At 41.5% G+C, this 16,547-nt stretch overlaps 1 protein-coding gene across 1 annotated transcript in view; it reads right to left on the reverse strand.

Annotated features, from left to right (window-relative positions):
• The window catches only part of LOC121860807 (neuronal calcium sensor 2-like), an 84,894-nt gene that overhangs the window by 8,564 nt on the left and 59,783 nt on the right, over positions 1–16,547 (reverse strand). Inside the window, exon 3 of the mRNA XM_042358195.1 lies at positions 13,095–13,223. Within this exon, the coding sequence (XP_042214129.1) occupies positions 13,095–13,223 (129 nt within the window). The remainder of the gene's footprint in view (positions 1–13,094; positions 13,224–16,547) is intronic.

Raw genomic sequence — 16,547 nt, forward strand, 5'->3', positions numbered from 1 at the left:
TCTAAGTTACTTGAAACAGTCCCACTGTGGACGTACAGATGTAAAATCCATACATTATGGTGGACACAATACAGGTACTGTATATTAAAAAAAGTAAAGTATTTTGCTCATATCTGATCATATTACTGTTTATATCAAAATGGTGTCTATCTGTAGCAAGAGTCATATGGCAAGGGCTATAAACATTACATGTGAGTACAGTATACCAGTGACAGAAAATAGTTTACAGTATTCCCCAATGCCACCACATTCCTTCTAGATGTACTCACACCTTGTTGAGACAGTCTTAATAAATACACTAAAGCTCATAATCCTTAGCTACGGGTTGATCTCCAATTCATCCCATGTAATATCATAGATTAAAAGTCCCATCTGACACATAAATGCATGCTTCAGGTATGGAAAACCGTTTTTTTTTCCTTTCATGCACAGTTAAGTTACTTCTCATGGGAACTAAAAAAAATATATATATGGCTTCCATGGAATTGTTTTTAAATTTGCTTCAGGGGAATCACAAGGTCTCCATTAGTGATCTAAGACAATTTCTACAATCAAAAAGTGTAAATAAAAATACAAGTATTGTACCGTACAAGTCTTATAATTTTCTCAATTGTATCAAGAGCAGTCGAGACCCTTAGGCAAAAGAGGTCCGTGAAACCTGGTACTGTACATACATCACCATTGAGGTGAACGTTTGATTAATGTAATGCAAAATAATGTGAAAATTATAGTATGAAATTCAATATTTTCTGAATTCAAATAGTAATTCTCAGCTCTGGAAATCTCTTCACTTCCTGATAATGGGTATGTTTGTTTGTTTTTGTGTGTGTGTTAGAATATAATCGATGATGCACTTATACCGAGTAAAAAAAAAAAGAAGAAAAAATGCTGGAAAATACATTCAAGCCAACCATAGTTTTTGTGACAGTGTGTAAATAGGGTGAACTAAACCTACCGAGGTATTGTTGAAATATACAAGATAATTAATATTTTTTGTACGTTCATGATGAGCTTATCATTCAATTAGTAACATCTACTGTTATTTTTATCTATTTCATTATCAGTATTATTTTTTCTTTTCTTATAGTTAAAATGGTTTATTTGGAATACGTGTAATAATTTGTTAGCTCACGGGGGAGGCGATCGCTCCTGTCGCCTTCCCTTCGGTACACCTATGCGAATTCCTAACTAGAATAATTTTCTTACTGAATACAGCATCCTAAAGGACTACCTGAACTCAATTTTACATGCTTACGTACACTCCCCCAAAAGAGTATCATTAGCCATGTGGTCTTATGTGATTCGAGGCTTTCCAAGCAATGTTACTCATCCTGTATTGAATGGTTGATAGTTCTACATCAATGACCTTTAAGCATGAATGAATATATGTACATTTTTTAATGATACATACATTAATATAGTTTAATGGCATTCTTGTTATACTATTGAAGTTCAGTACAGTATCTAGTATGCCATACAAGGGTGAATCTCTCCTGCAAATCCTATCCCCATCTCAAACTGTTGTTGATATGGCAAGAAGGCATACCAACTTATGATGACGCACTGGGGATCATATTAAAGCAGTTTATCTAGCATTTCAAATTGTAGCAATGGAAAATTTAACAACATACAGTACTTGTTTTAGGACTGTACAAGCATAATTTTCCCAGACTTCACCTATGGTTAGTACAGTATAATCTAAGGATTTTCTAAAAAAATATTGAGGTTTTAATACAGTACAATTATGTATCCTTTCTCCCAGGTGCTTGTACTGTATATAATTAAGTGTATTTAAAGCAGCCACAACTGGAAACCCCCAAATGGAATCCAATATGATCCAATGTTATATTAAGCATACGCATATACAGTATAGTGCTGCATTGTCCAGAAAACTGGGAGCGAAAACTTTTTCGGAGTGAGAATTGTAAACTCTTGGAACAATCTGCCAGTGTATGTTGTGACGGCACCAAGTGTGAATTCTTTCAAGACCAGACTTGATCAACACTGGAGCAGGTTCAGATACATTCAGGAGCCAGTGCATGCCCAGTACTTGCCAACAGTGCATAACAGAAACGTGATCGACCGCCCAAGTGGCTAACGAGCCGATCAGTGGCAAAGAGGATAAAAGTAAAAATTAAAAGGAAAAGTAATGTCCAAGTCCAACCTTAGAAAGATGGCGAGAGCTAAGGAAAGCTGCAGCTTGCACGGAAACTCGGTCAAGTAGCTTTAACTAGGTCGAGAGGGGATCTAATACTGTCACCGACTGTCCTGTTTTGATCAATAAATACTGTACTTGAGTTTTTATTTTATCTTTAGATTTATGGAAGATCAATTGTATCTGGAAAAACGAAAGTTCCTTCTATATTAGCTTTCTCTTAAATGAATATATGGAAGAGACACAAAAAGAGATGAATTTGAGCATGCGATGGTACCAGTCACACATGTGTCTGCTGCTCTCTGATATTTTTGGGGATTTTGAGTTTAATTTCACTGTGAAATGTCAAAAAAGAGCTTCAGATACCCCTATGGGTAACAGTGAGAAGAAGAAAAGGAAGCATATCTCATTATCGATAGCACAGAAAGTGAAGTTATTACAGAAGCTTGATCGTGGTGTGCCTGTGTGGCATCTTACTGAAGAATATGGTGTGGGAACTACCACCGTATATGACTTAAAGAAACGGAAAGACAAGTTGTGATGACAGTGATAACAATAAACTAATGAAAAATAGGAAAACATTGCATAGGGCAAAGAATGAAGAGCTTGACCGTATGCTGATTGAGTGGATTCGACAACGAAGAAGTGAACGTATGCCACTGACTGGTTTGTTGATCATGAAACAAGCTAGAATATACCATGAAGAACTGAACATTGAAGGCGAGTGTGAATATTCAGAAGGTTGGCAGCAGTTTGTACCTGTACCGTATATGTTTGAAGTTTTACTGAATGTTTTCCTTACAAATAAACTGTACTAGAGTATTTATGGACTATATTTATACCACGATTTCATTTACCAAATTATTACTGTACAAATAACCTGTAATACTATTTATAGTCTTTATTTATCTCACTCGGTGTGAATATTCAAAAGGTTCGTTGCAGAAATATTACGGTAATGTGCTTGCTTACGGGGTGCTGCCACAGACCCCGCTAGGGTGTTACCATAATATAATCTTTTTCTTTTCTATTTTTAATTTCTTTTTTACTCTTAATGTTTCGCCCCATAGAACCCGTTGTGGGTCGATGACCTGTGCCCGGGTGGGCTATTCCTCCTCACGCCCCCCCTCCCCCCAAAAAACGGTATATGTACCATACTACTGTTATGAAATTCAAAACATTCAGAATTTCGAAACACATCTGGTCCCAAGGGTTTCGAATAAGGGATTGTGGACCTGTAGTAACAGTACACTAATGTCCTACAAACACTATTCCCAGATGCACTGTGACCTTGTTGATGTGGCAAGCAGTCATGGTCACAGCAACATAGTGCACATCCTCAGTATTATCTCGTCCACTATATTGTACCTAATCTAAGTCAATGGGGTATTACTGTCAAATTCCTCAAAGTACTTGTAGTCAACGTCAATGTGAAGGATGGGTGACCCAGAAACAATGCCCCAGCGATATTGCACGAAATATAAAAATCTTCCGTACCTGTACTTCCTTCCATTCTCAAACTTACAACATAAGTGCAAGAGTCAACACTTAGCTGACATAAAACTAGAATCAAATATATACTGTACTGCTTACATAAATAGGCCACGCACCTTCATATCGAACAAGAATGAGAAACTGTTAAGTGAGCAGTAACATAAGACTTGCACAGAACATAATGTAAGTCACAAAAGAAATGAAAAGACCAAAACAAATGAATAATAATAATAATAATAATACCCTGTAATAACAATTGAATACTTGGTGCAGAGCTCTTCTGGGGATGAGAGATTTCCAGGCAACGAGACACCTCTGTCAAACCCGGAAAAATCCCACATTCTCCAGAATTTTTCTGGGTACTGTAGTACAGGTACTAGGAAACGTTTCTCAGAATTTTCTGGAAATTGTGCATTATTTCAGCCTCGAAATTTCCTCCCAGACCTGAAAAAAAAATTGGAGTTTCCAGAAGTTTCTCGGAATTTTCCAGAAATTGCAACTGATTTTCAACCTCAGAAACTCATTCACAGACCAGGAATGGAGAGAAACTTTCCAGAAAAGTTCCCAGCAAATTTCAATTATGGGCATTGGAGAGTTTCGGCTAATGGGGGATTCTGGCTAATGGAGGTATTACTTATAATGATAATAATAATAATGATAATAATAATAATGATGATGATAATAATAATAATAATAATAGTAATAATAATAATAATAATAACAATAATAATAATAGCTTAATGTTGACATGACATATAATCCAGTGAAATTAACCTTCAGTTTACACTGCTGATACAGAATATGAACTGAACAAGGGTACATGTACAGATAGGATACTGTATGGGTGGAGATGATGATGTATCTTAAATTTACATTTAATAAAAAAAAATAATAAAAACAGTATGATGACCGACAGACAGACATCACATAAAGAAATGATTGCTTAGTGAAACAAGGGTCACTTTCCTAAAGTAAAAATCATGAAAATTTTCCCTCAAAATTAAATCAAACCCTGAAGTAAACAGTCTACTTAACTTAAATTTATCCTCTCGGCCTCTGGTCAGATCTCTAACCAGTTGGTCAGTCTCTGTTAGGCACTGATGACAAGTCATGGGCATGTACGGGCTCTTGTACAGTATGTACTGTATGTTTGTCAAGTCAGGTCTTAATTGAGCTCACACTCAGTGCTGTCACAATATTCTCTGGCAGGTTAATATAAGAGTTCACAACCCTTACTTGAAAGAAGTTACATTGAGAGTTGTGACCCCTATGTAATGTCCTTCGAGGTGCCTATAAACTGCTAAATCATTCATTGTACATCTAAAAGTGTAAACTGGGCAACTGATAATATTCTAATCTCTCTTGGTATGCGAGGTGCTTAATTTTGGCAACCGGTACCAGTTTGGACATTCCCAATCAACTGGCAGTGTATAGTGACAGTATTCCAAGATCAAGTGACAGAGCAGTGAGTACTGCAGAACCAAGGGGAACAAGGGCAGTCTTCCTATTGCAAAAATCAAGACAAATTTCTCCTTAAATTAAAATCAATATTATTATTGAAATTTTTTTCTTTATAAAACTAATAGACTCAGTAACATGAGCTGGCTCTCAGGGACAAAAAATAAGACAGATTTCCTTCTAAATCAAATAAAAGAGTCGATACCTTTGGCAACAGAAAAATGCTGGATGAAACTAAAGTGCCTAACAAAGGGTAGCCTAGTTGATAATTCTAGTACTGTAACAGCAAAGGTGGGCAATTTTGCCACAAAAAGTTGTGGTGCAACTTGTGCCGCAACTTTTTTTGTTTGTGCGTGCAGTTGTGCTGCACATATTTCCAGAGAGTTGCGGAACTGGTTGCGGCACAACTTTTACAAGCATTTTCAAGCGCAAGGCGCAAAAATTTTCGACAATAATTGAAAATTGGAATACGACCGCATAAACAAACAGGCATCCCTAGAGCCGAGCATTACGAAAATTTCTGTTTCTGACAGAATGATTCAGCATAACCATGATACAGGTTGGGCAGCATATTTCTGAACTGTAAACCAGATGAGGCCCCCCCCAACCCTCCATTGCCCTAGTTTCTAGAGTTTATGTGAAAGATGAAATCTGGCAACTACAGCGAAGGAAGGGGAAGGAGGAATGATTCATATCATAACCAGTCAGGCAGTCAGTAGCACTGCAGTTAAGGCGTCAGTTTCTTGTTGTTTTGTTTCTTGTTATTACTAATATTATGGATCGTTTTGTGACGAGGAGTCTGTGGCCGGCAGCAGTGATCCTGCCGCTGCCGACCATGACATGGACACGGAAGTTGAAGTGACTGAGACTGTTGACAGCCAGTCCACTGAGATTGAGACCAGTGGCAGTGAGGCATTTTTTGTAATTTTGTAATAAAATATTGATAATATTAACTTTTTTGTATCAATTATAATTTGTTTTACTTGTAAATAGGCAAAAAAAAAATTTTTAGTATTTGTTTATTTATTTATTTTTTAAGTTACGCATTGCGGTTGCGCTGCAGCGAAACTTTTTGAAAATGGATGTGGTGCAACTATTTCAGCAGAGTTACGGTTCCGGTTGCGGTGCAAAAAAAAAGTTGCACGTGGCCACCTTTGTGTAACAGACAAAATTGTGTGAAATTAAAGTCCAGGGTGGGAGGGAGGAAACAGGTCGCCGGGCTAGCATGATATCGTACCATCACAAAGCTTCTATTCAGCAGCCATTTTTCTCCCCCAGTAGAGCTGCACTTGAAGCGGAAACTGAGACGTTGGATATTATCGGATGCCGACCTCACACACTCCCAAAAATTTAGGCACATTTCCCAATAATTTCCACACACATCCAAATTGATCAGAAAGCCCACTCGCATAAGAATCTATCACAAAGTAGTTAAGAATTTTTCGGATATTCTTCATCAATTCCCACAAAAATATGCACATTCTCAAAAAAAATTATCCCTTCACTATATGGTAAATGTTCAAACACTCCCCAAAATTTACATGTAGTTACCATTTACTTCCACCCACCCAAATATATGTGCATTTACCATTCATTTTCACCTGCCCAAATTTACGTGCACCTCCCAATATTTCCACATAGTTTCCATGTACAGTATTGGCATCCAAATATTTCATTCATGTGATGACACTCGGCACAGTTTCAACATTATTATTTTTATTATCATTATTATTTATATTTATCATTATCAACTGACATAAATACATCATTATCACAATTACTGTAGACTACATCTAAATTTATTTGCAAAATCAAAAGAATAAAGTTGCTGATGTTATTAATAAAAGAATACCTGTAAATAAATATTGTAGAGTACAAAAATGAATAGAGATGTGCAGGTAGGAGGTGAGATTAATTAATAACAGTTATTGTGGCAAGGTGAAGAGAGCGTGACCCTCTGAAAAAAGACCTCACCACCACCACGCCTCACCACCATTCTCACCACCACCACACCTCACCACCACCATAATTCATCAACACCACCACTAAACCTTACCATCGTTCTCGCCACCACCACCACACCTAACCAACATTTTCACCACCACCACACCTAATCAACATTCTCACCACCACACCCTCATTCTTAGCACCATCACACCTCACCAACATACCCAGCACCATCACCACACTTCACCAACATTCTCTCCACCACACTTCATCATTCTCACCACCACACTTTACTATCATTCTCACCACCACAACTATACTTCACCAGCATATCTCACCACCACCACACTTCACCAACATACCTTACCATCATTCTCACCACCACACCTCACCATTACCACTACACCACCAACCACACCATACCACCACATCCCCACACCGCAAATTTTGTGGCGTGAAGCGCGTTAAATATGTAAATACCCCCTTGAGTATTTATAGGATGAATGACCAGAACATGAGGTGTCAATACTGGGAACTATATAAGATAGTCACTATGGTGCAGTACACGGCCACTTCAACACCACTAAGGCTGAATCTATGGTGCAGTACACGGCCACTTCAACACCACTAAGGCTGAATCTATGGTGCAGTACACGGCCACTTCAACACCACTAAGGCTGAATCTATGGTGCAGTACACGGCCACTTCAACACCACTAAGGCTGAATCTATGGTGCAGTACACGGCCACTTCAACACCACTAAGGCTGAATCTATGGTGCAGTACACGGCCACTTCAACACCACTAAGGCTGAATCTATGGTGCAGTACACGGCCACTTCAACACCACTAAGGCTGAATCTATGGTGCAGTACACGGCCACTTCAGCACCACTAAGGCTGAATCTAACCTCAACTGAGAAAGGATAATCAGGTTATCCCTTAATTTATCTACTACTGGCTGTTTCCTTTCCACCAGCAGTGTTGTAAACCCCACAAAAACTACGACTGTATAACAATCATCCTCTAAGGAAAACTGGTACTTGTAACACTTGTCGTATGGACCTGATAAAGTAAGTTAAGTCACTTCAAAATCTCAGGTTCAGAGTCGTTGACAATGGATTTATGTATCGTAGTACCATACAGTCGGCGTCGCAATTTTGAAGGTTTACTGAAAAATAGGAATTTTGCATATTTTGCATTCAAAGTCCCCAAACAATTATAATAAGTATTTTTTCGTGTGTGTGTGTGTGTGTGTGTGTGTGTGTGTGTGTGTGTGTGAATAAGCCAGGAAGCCTTACAGTTCTCCAAACGTGTAAAAGTAAATCAGAGAACACATCTGCATTTTCATTCACAATATATTGAAGAAAAAAAACACCCTGAATAAGTAACGCTTCTTGGAAAAATCTTGCCATGCTGAAGCAAACACTGTTACTCCAGCAGCCAACATTAATCTCCCAGGAATTTACTGAGGAGCAACGCAGGAGAGGTCGTGAGGGTCATGACGTGTTACAAAGGCTGAGAGGCACTGTCGCGACGCTCACACCCGGCCCCACAGCAGGTGAAAGAAGGGAAAGAAGATAAGCTCTTCTGAAGTCTATATTTGTTTTAAAAGCTGCCAATTCCCAAAACTATGATTGAATGAATGTCGCCCAATAAACCTGGCAGTTGAAGTACCATCCAAAATAACTGGAAGATTAGAGAGAAGTATCACATTGTACCAGAATCATCAAAAAAGCCCACAGACGTAGATGTACGGGAATTCACAATCAAGAGGAAGAGGCAGTTGTAAAGGCGCCAATCAAGAAGACACGTGAAAAGGTGCAGATTTTGACAGCAAGTAAGAAAGGAAGCGTCACAAGTGTTTTTTCGCGGCAATTAAAAGACAAGATGGGCAAGGATGTTTACTGCCGACGCGTGACTGTGAGAGCACACGGGTACAAAATGTCAACCAGGATTCGCCGAAAATAAAACCAAAAGGAAATGTCACGGGCGTCTGTCGCAGATTCGCCGCTTTAATTAAGGACGCAACATCAGAACTGTACCCAAGACTCGACAGCAACGAAGACAGGGAAGAAGTGACCGTGGCTGAAGACCTTTCGAAGTTGACACCAACAACTTGAGAAACTTGGGAGAACACAAATGACTTAAGTTGACTGACCATTGCTTTAAAGCACCACAGCACAAACACACCCGAGACCTTCCATTTAGTGCAGATCTCGTCCAGGAAGTTAAGGTAACTAACTAACTAACTTTCTCCTGACTTGCACTCCACCAACACTGCTGACTTAACACACTCACTCTCAAGTTGTAGATACAATTTGCTGAAGCGTGGAGCAGTGGGGAGACTTGTGGAAATGCTTTCACCTAAACACTGGGGTGGGTTAACTTAATTAAGGTCCGGTAAGTCTCCTCCGTAAGAGTAAGCGATGAAAAAGAAGGGGAAATAAGAACAAGTAATAAGAAAAAGGAAAAGGGGGAGGATAATAATCATACCTGTTTTAGCATGCGTCCAGCACACCAGCTGAGTGAAATATTAAAATTTATTGCCCAGACAACCTCGACTCCCTCTCTCCATTCTACCACTACTAATGACTCTCTCTCTCTCTCTCTCTCTCTCTCTCTCTCTCTCTCTCTCTCTTTCAAGTTTGTTCACCCGAAAGTTGAGTGATACCACCTTAGGATGTGAGAGCATTACCTTGGTTAAGAATATTACCTTAGGAAGTGAGAGCATTATTGAGTGAGAGTTTTACATCAAGAGGCGAGAATCAAGACACTCATGGATGACAAGCCTCGCCCCTGCCACTAACTGTATTCACACCAAATTCCAAGAGCTTTTATCTTGCACTTTGAGATATGATGATTTAAAAAAAAAAAAGGAAATTCAGATTTGCTTTTTGATCATTGTGACCTTGACATCTGACTTATATAGAACCATTTTATTTATTTGGTATCTTCTGGGGGCCTCCACAGTTAATTCCTAATGAAGATTTAATTTGTCATACATGTAAACATATTTTTGTCGACAAACATTTATTTTGGGAGTATTTTTTGGAGAAACGTGACGTCAGAGAAAAACATTAATTACATCTTCCAAAGAATTATGTATAATGTGACAAGTCCCATTCTTCTACGATGCTGTGGCCCAGTTGTCAAAGAACGGGAACATGACATACAATCTCAATGTCAGAACCACAAAGCCAAGCTGACGTCTGGCACAAAAATGCACATTAAATGCATCGAGCGTTTTAGTCTAACAAGCTGGCAACTACATCTCAATATTCAGGAAAGTTTTGAGAAGACAAGTCTTTACTATTTGGCTCAGCGGACAGACTTAAACACGGTCTTAATACTACGGCAAAGTGGGCAAATGAAGGTCTCGTTTACCTGGTGGCACCCTTGGCACTGACTGAGGCGTTGGTTCTTACTCCGAGTCATTATAACACACACACACACACACACGCGCGCGCAACAGTAGACAACAACAGTTAAAACTTCCCAGGTAACGCCGCTGTTGTCTTATATTTAGTGAGCTTCAACCACCAGGGTTATTAGACATCTGGCACACAAGTTTTAGCTTCTTATGACTGGTAACTTACTGAAGGCGGTACAAAACGTCACTTCAAGGGCGTCGCTTTATGATGTATTGACGTGTTTCAGCCGCCAGGGCCATAAACAAGGTCTCCTTCTACCCCAACAACAACTGTTAGAAATTAGGCAACACATATGGTGAGAGTGTTGAGGGTGAGGTAACAAAGATGGCGAGTACCTGGTGAAGCCCCCCCCCCCCCAGGGTACGACGAAACGCCGTAAAATTAGGACTGGAATTTAAAATTTTCCACACCGTGGGAAGCGGCTCCACCCCTCCCCCCTTGGGTGCTCTACTCCCTCGCCCAGTCAACATTCTTATTTCACACTCTTAAAAGTTGACAGGTATGATAATGGCGTCCCTTTGTGAAGATAACAAATGATGATAACATATGAAATATTACACACTTTTTAAGGTGACACAATGACGTCATTCTAGATGAAATATTACACAGTTTTTAAGGTGATACAGCAAGTCATTATTGATGAAATATTACAGTATATGTAAAGGTAATATAAAGCACTTTAGTAAACCAAGATGTTATATATCACGTGAGAAATTGTGCACAGCGTGACGGTAACAAGAGGGAGAGTGAACAACACTTGTCCTGCACCTGCTGAGACTCGTGTACCTACTCATAGTCAACAGTGAGTCTGGCTGTTAGTACCTGTACAGTACCTGTTGTTTATTATCTGGTAACTTAATGACTGCCTTCGACAATTACAAACAAGTGTCAATTTCATCAAGTGTCGTCCACTATGAACACATATTATAACCGTGACAGTTTTCGGGTTTATATCATACTTAAAGTGTCCACAGACTTACAAAACCCCGGATAATATAAAGAAGGCGATACACGTGTGACGTGAGGCCCCGTAGGTCCGTTGCCCCTCCCTCCGACATGACTGACGCCGTGGGCTGAGTCCTAAGTGGAGTTTCAGCACCGGACATCTGAATGGCCACCACTTGGTTACCTAATTACCCTGTCCCTTCAAGTTATCAAAGGACCATTAGCGTACACACCGAGGGTCGAGGATTTGACGTAAGGCGTTTACAAGAGTCGATCTGAGGCGACCTGTTAAAACAAGACCGAGCGATCAAGGTGTACCCGAGGGAAACGCTTACCATAACACACTCAGTCAACACGGGGTGGGTGGGTGGGTGGGTGGGTGGGGGTGTGGGTGTGTGGGTAGGAACATAGGGGTGGGTAGGTGGGTAGGTGGTTGAATGGGTATGTGGGTGAGTAGGTAGGGAAGGTAAGAACACGGGGGAGGGAGGGGGAAGTTACCCCTGATGCATATGGTGATCAATACTGACGCTCGTGGCTCTCTCTCTCTCTCTCTCTCTCTCTCTCTCTCTCTCTCTCTCTCTCTCTCTCTCCTCACCCATCCCTTCTTCCCTCCCTATTCCTACGTAAATCCCCATCACTCACCTCCCCCTTGTATCTACCCTTATTCGCCTCTCCCTCTCACCCCTCTCTTCTCGTTTCCCATTTCTCTCTTACATCTTTATTCATTCCTATTCTCTATCCCAAATACTTTTTCCTTTCTACCCTTTCTCCTCAGTTTGTTTCATCATTGCGCCTTCCATCCGAATTTACTGTTGTTGCTCTCTCTCTCTCTCTCTCTCTCTCTCTCTCTCTCTCTCTCTCTCTCTCTCACCACAGGACACAACACACAATAACATCCCCGAAAAGATATGTTCAATCCAAAATTTCCTTTATATTCCCCAAATCTCTGAAAGTTCTTCCCAAAACTTTTATTGCCACCTAAAAGTTCTTCCAAAAAAGTATTAAGCTCCTTTAAAGTTTCCCAGAAAAAAACATACGCTTTTTAAAAGTTCCCAGGAAAACGTTTCATGCTCTAAAAATTTCCCCCAAAAGTTTTAAGCGTCCTAATAATTGTCAGGAAAACGTTACAGTCTCCGTAAAAGTTCCAATGTTTCATGCTCCCAAATAATAATAATAATAATAATTTCTTCCTTTAGTGGCGCCAAATTATCAAGACACATTTTTCTGGCGTTCTCCCGTGACCGTCTGAGAACCGGAGTGATGTGTGTGTGTGTGTGTAGGTGTGTGGGAAGGTGTTTTCCGCACACACACAGGCACACACCTCCCCCGCCGCCCATTCAGGAGAGGCTTCGTCTTGGTGCGGGTTAAAGATTTATACACATAGGAAGTGGAAAGAGTTGGTTAATTGACTTTTGTGGCGCGCATGAATCTTGGAGTAGCCGCCATCAACATAAAGCTGAGGTGTTGGGGCCCTGCCTGCTGCTCTGGCCATGGTCGGGACACACACACACACACACACACGACTGAGTTAGTATGGGTTGTGGAGTAGTTTGGTTTGGTGTGGTGTGAGGGTGTGGTGTGGTGTGAGGGTGTGGTGTGAGGGTGTGGTGATGGGGGTTGGTCTTGTCTTACACCATTTCCCCAATATCTTCCCCTACACCTACCTGGACGATCTTGGTCATCTCAGAGACGTCAATCACGCCGTTACCGTCCACGTCATACATACGGAAGGCCCACTTGAGCTTCTCCTCAGGCGTACCCGCACTCGTCACGTCGATGGCCAGCAAGAACTCCTGTAGGGGGAAGACAGAAGGAGGTTAGCATCTACATCTTGACTATATTAACACAGGAAGAATCATCGTGAAACCTCCATATAACGGATCTAACGGACTAATTTCTTATATATAACCCGTTAGAAGAAAGTTTCATATTTTAACGAACTTTGATCTAACGGACTAATTTCTTACATATAATCCGTTAGAAGGAATTTTCGTATATAACGGACTTTAACGGACTAATCTCACACAGTTCGATAAATAGAGGTTTTACTACATATGGAACTCCTTTATAACCATCCAATGACAAACGCATGTACAGTAGCAGTCAAAATTCACCGGACACTTAGAAACATCTGATATTGTGTTACATATTAGAAGTTAAGTCACATTACCATAAACAAACTCGTATAATACCAATAATACAGGAGTCATCACCTTATTTCTCTTTACCTATATGATACACCACTTAACACCACACTGTACTTACCACCACCACTTAGCACCATACTGTACTCACCACAACCACTTAACACCATACTGTACTCACCACGACCACTTAACACCATACTGTACTCAACCACCACTTAGCACCATACTGTACTCACCACCACCACCAATCTTGATGTCCACCTTGGAAATCGGGTCCCTCCCTCCACCAATCACATACCCCCACCCACCTCCCCACCCTACCCCATCCAACTACTATCCACTATCCACCCAAGGTCTATCATATACCACCAACCTTCCACCCACAACATAATCTTCCATCCACCCACAAACCTTCCACCCACCCATCTATGCTTTGTGTGTGTGTGTGTGTGTGTGTGTGTGTCCCAACAGTATATGCAGGTGTATCCAAGAGTGTAAATGTGTGTGTATTCGTGTTACCGAGTATGTGCGTAAGTGTATCCCAGAGTCGCTAATAGTGTGGGCAGGAGAGGACAGGGGGCAGCACCTCCAACACATTGTTTACGTAATTGGACACCACAGACCTGATGACGTATTGACTGTTATATCACAGCATGACACAAAACTCGATCGGAAAGTTCTGTCAAGTGAAAGTGAGTCAAGAGTCGAGGATGAGTGGTGTGGGGTGAGTGGGGGTGTGTGGTGTGTGTGTGTGTGGGGTGAGTGGGGGTGTGGGGGTGTGGGGCTCTACAGCATTCAATCAAAAACCTGGGCAAAGATAAGCTGTACTAGGGTGACAGGGTGTGAGTAAGTGTGAGAAATTAACCACAACGAGCGTGACATAGCTTACAAGAGAGGTACTTGAGCGGACAATGTAAAAGGTTAAGACGAGAGACCTGTAGCCAGCCAGTGGTCATACTTCAGGGGTCGAGACAGGGGAAGGGCGTGAGGTATGTGTCGTGTTTGTCTTGTGTCAATAAAGTGAAGGACTTGGTGGTGGTGACAAGGTGAGACGGGCGTAACAATGAGTTACTCTTTGTGTGTCGTGTCCCAGGGGATGCTGGTGGTGTTGGGTACGCGGTGTCAGGAGGCACCGAAGACACAACATTATTCTGTCTGTCTTTCTGTCTCTCTGTTTATCTGTCTTAACACCTCACGCCACTACCACCACCTCCAGGGTAGGTTCACAGGTCCCCCCGTCATATCCTGAGTATGTAACAACACATCTTAATGGTCCACTTAAGCTACGACACAGAGATGGCAGCAGAAATCTCGTTGAATAATATAAGAGAGATTATTTTAACTGGGTTTTTCTCCTAGAGAGAGGAATAATTCATCGTTGGCTTCTCTAACCCTGACATAATCGTTGGCTTCTCTAACCCTGACATAATCGTTGGCTTCTCTAACCCTGACATAATCGTTGGCTTCTCTAACCCTGACATAGAGCACCAATACATTATTACCTCGAGAAAGTATCGTAACTACACTGTATTCTCACTTCAAGGTACAGAGGCCTTATAGCTTTCCGTGGATCTCGTGTGAATGTTTGTACAGTGTTATATATACAACATTGTCCTCCCTAAGTGACGTTTTTATTAGACTTTACAAGACATATTAGGAAACACACCTTGAGGAACACTGACTAGATGTGGTCTATTACCCGCGGTGTTTAAATACGTCTCTTGGAGCATCTACAGCACATGTAAACTCTTATTCACAATAAAAAACAAAAATAAATCCACTTAGGTATTTTTTTTTTTAGAATACAGATCCTGAGACACAGTGACTAGATGTGTTCCCTCAACTTAAGGTAAGTCAATAAAAATACTTCCCAATGTTTGAGTACACGAACACTAGCTCCTTCATTACGTCACATGGCCCGTCCGTCACTCTCACCAGGCAGACCGCCTCACCTTCCACCACCCAAAGTGACTCACCCAAACTTTTCTCCTTTTGACTGTGTTTGTGGCGCCGCTTCTCCTCCTCCTCCTCCACCACACACACAGCTAAGTTTCCATGCATGTTGCTCTGTGGTGGCGGAGGTGAGGATGTTAATGAAGGGTGGAGGAGGGGAAGGTGGAAGGAGTAGTGTGGAGGAGGGGAAGGGGGAGGGAGTAGGGTGGAGGATAAGGTGGAGGAAGTAACGTGGAGGGAGTAGAGAGGAAGGGACGAGAGTGGAAGGGCTGGAGGGTCTTGGAGCAAAAAGGGAAAGGACTACCACGATCACTTCACCACTACCATACCGCCACCACTCCAGTGCAAGCCCCAGCAGTCACAGTGGGTGCCCATCCTCTCCAGCTGGTGCAGCCTGCCAAACTCCTGGGTGTAACTATAGACAACAAACTGGACTGGAAGGCTCATGTAAATAATACAGTCAAGGCAGCCTCGTACCGTCTCTACATGCTACGACGACTTAGGTCACTTGGGACACCCACACCAGAGCTGAGGAGCATCTACAATGCCTTTATTCTCACCAAACTAACGTATGCATCACCAGCCTGGTCGTCTTCTCTCAACTCCACCCAACAACGTCGGCTAGAGAAGGTACAGAAAAGGGCCTGCAGAATCATGCTCGGAGCAGAATACTCCGGCTACATCAACGCTCTCTCCACCCTGGAAATGCCATCCCTCAGTGACCTCCACCACCAAGCACTGGAAAGGTTTGGCAGCCAACTAATGAACCACCCTCGTCATCGCCACCTCCTGCCACCGGCAGCCCCCCCACCCGCCTCGCGCAGTCCGCCACTACAACAAAATTCAGCCCATAAGAGCCCGCACCGATAGATATAAGAACAGCACCATCCCATCTATTGTTAAAATAATAAACAACTCCTGATTTATGTACTGTACAGCCCTGTAAATGTATTCAATGCATATTATATCATTATGTCTAAATCAAATGTAAGTCTGTATATTTTCAGCCACCGGCTG

Source organism: Homarus americanus, unplaced genomic scaffold (genome assembly GCF_018991925.1).
Source record: "Homarus americanus isolate GMGI-L3 unplaced genomic scaffold, GMGI_Hamer_2.0 scaffold23617, whole genome shotgun sequence".
Taxonomy (NCBI): Eukaryota; Metazoa; Arthropoda; class Malacostraca; order Decapoda; family Nephropidae; genus Homarus; species Homarus americanus.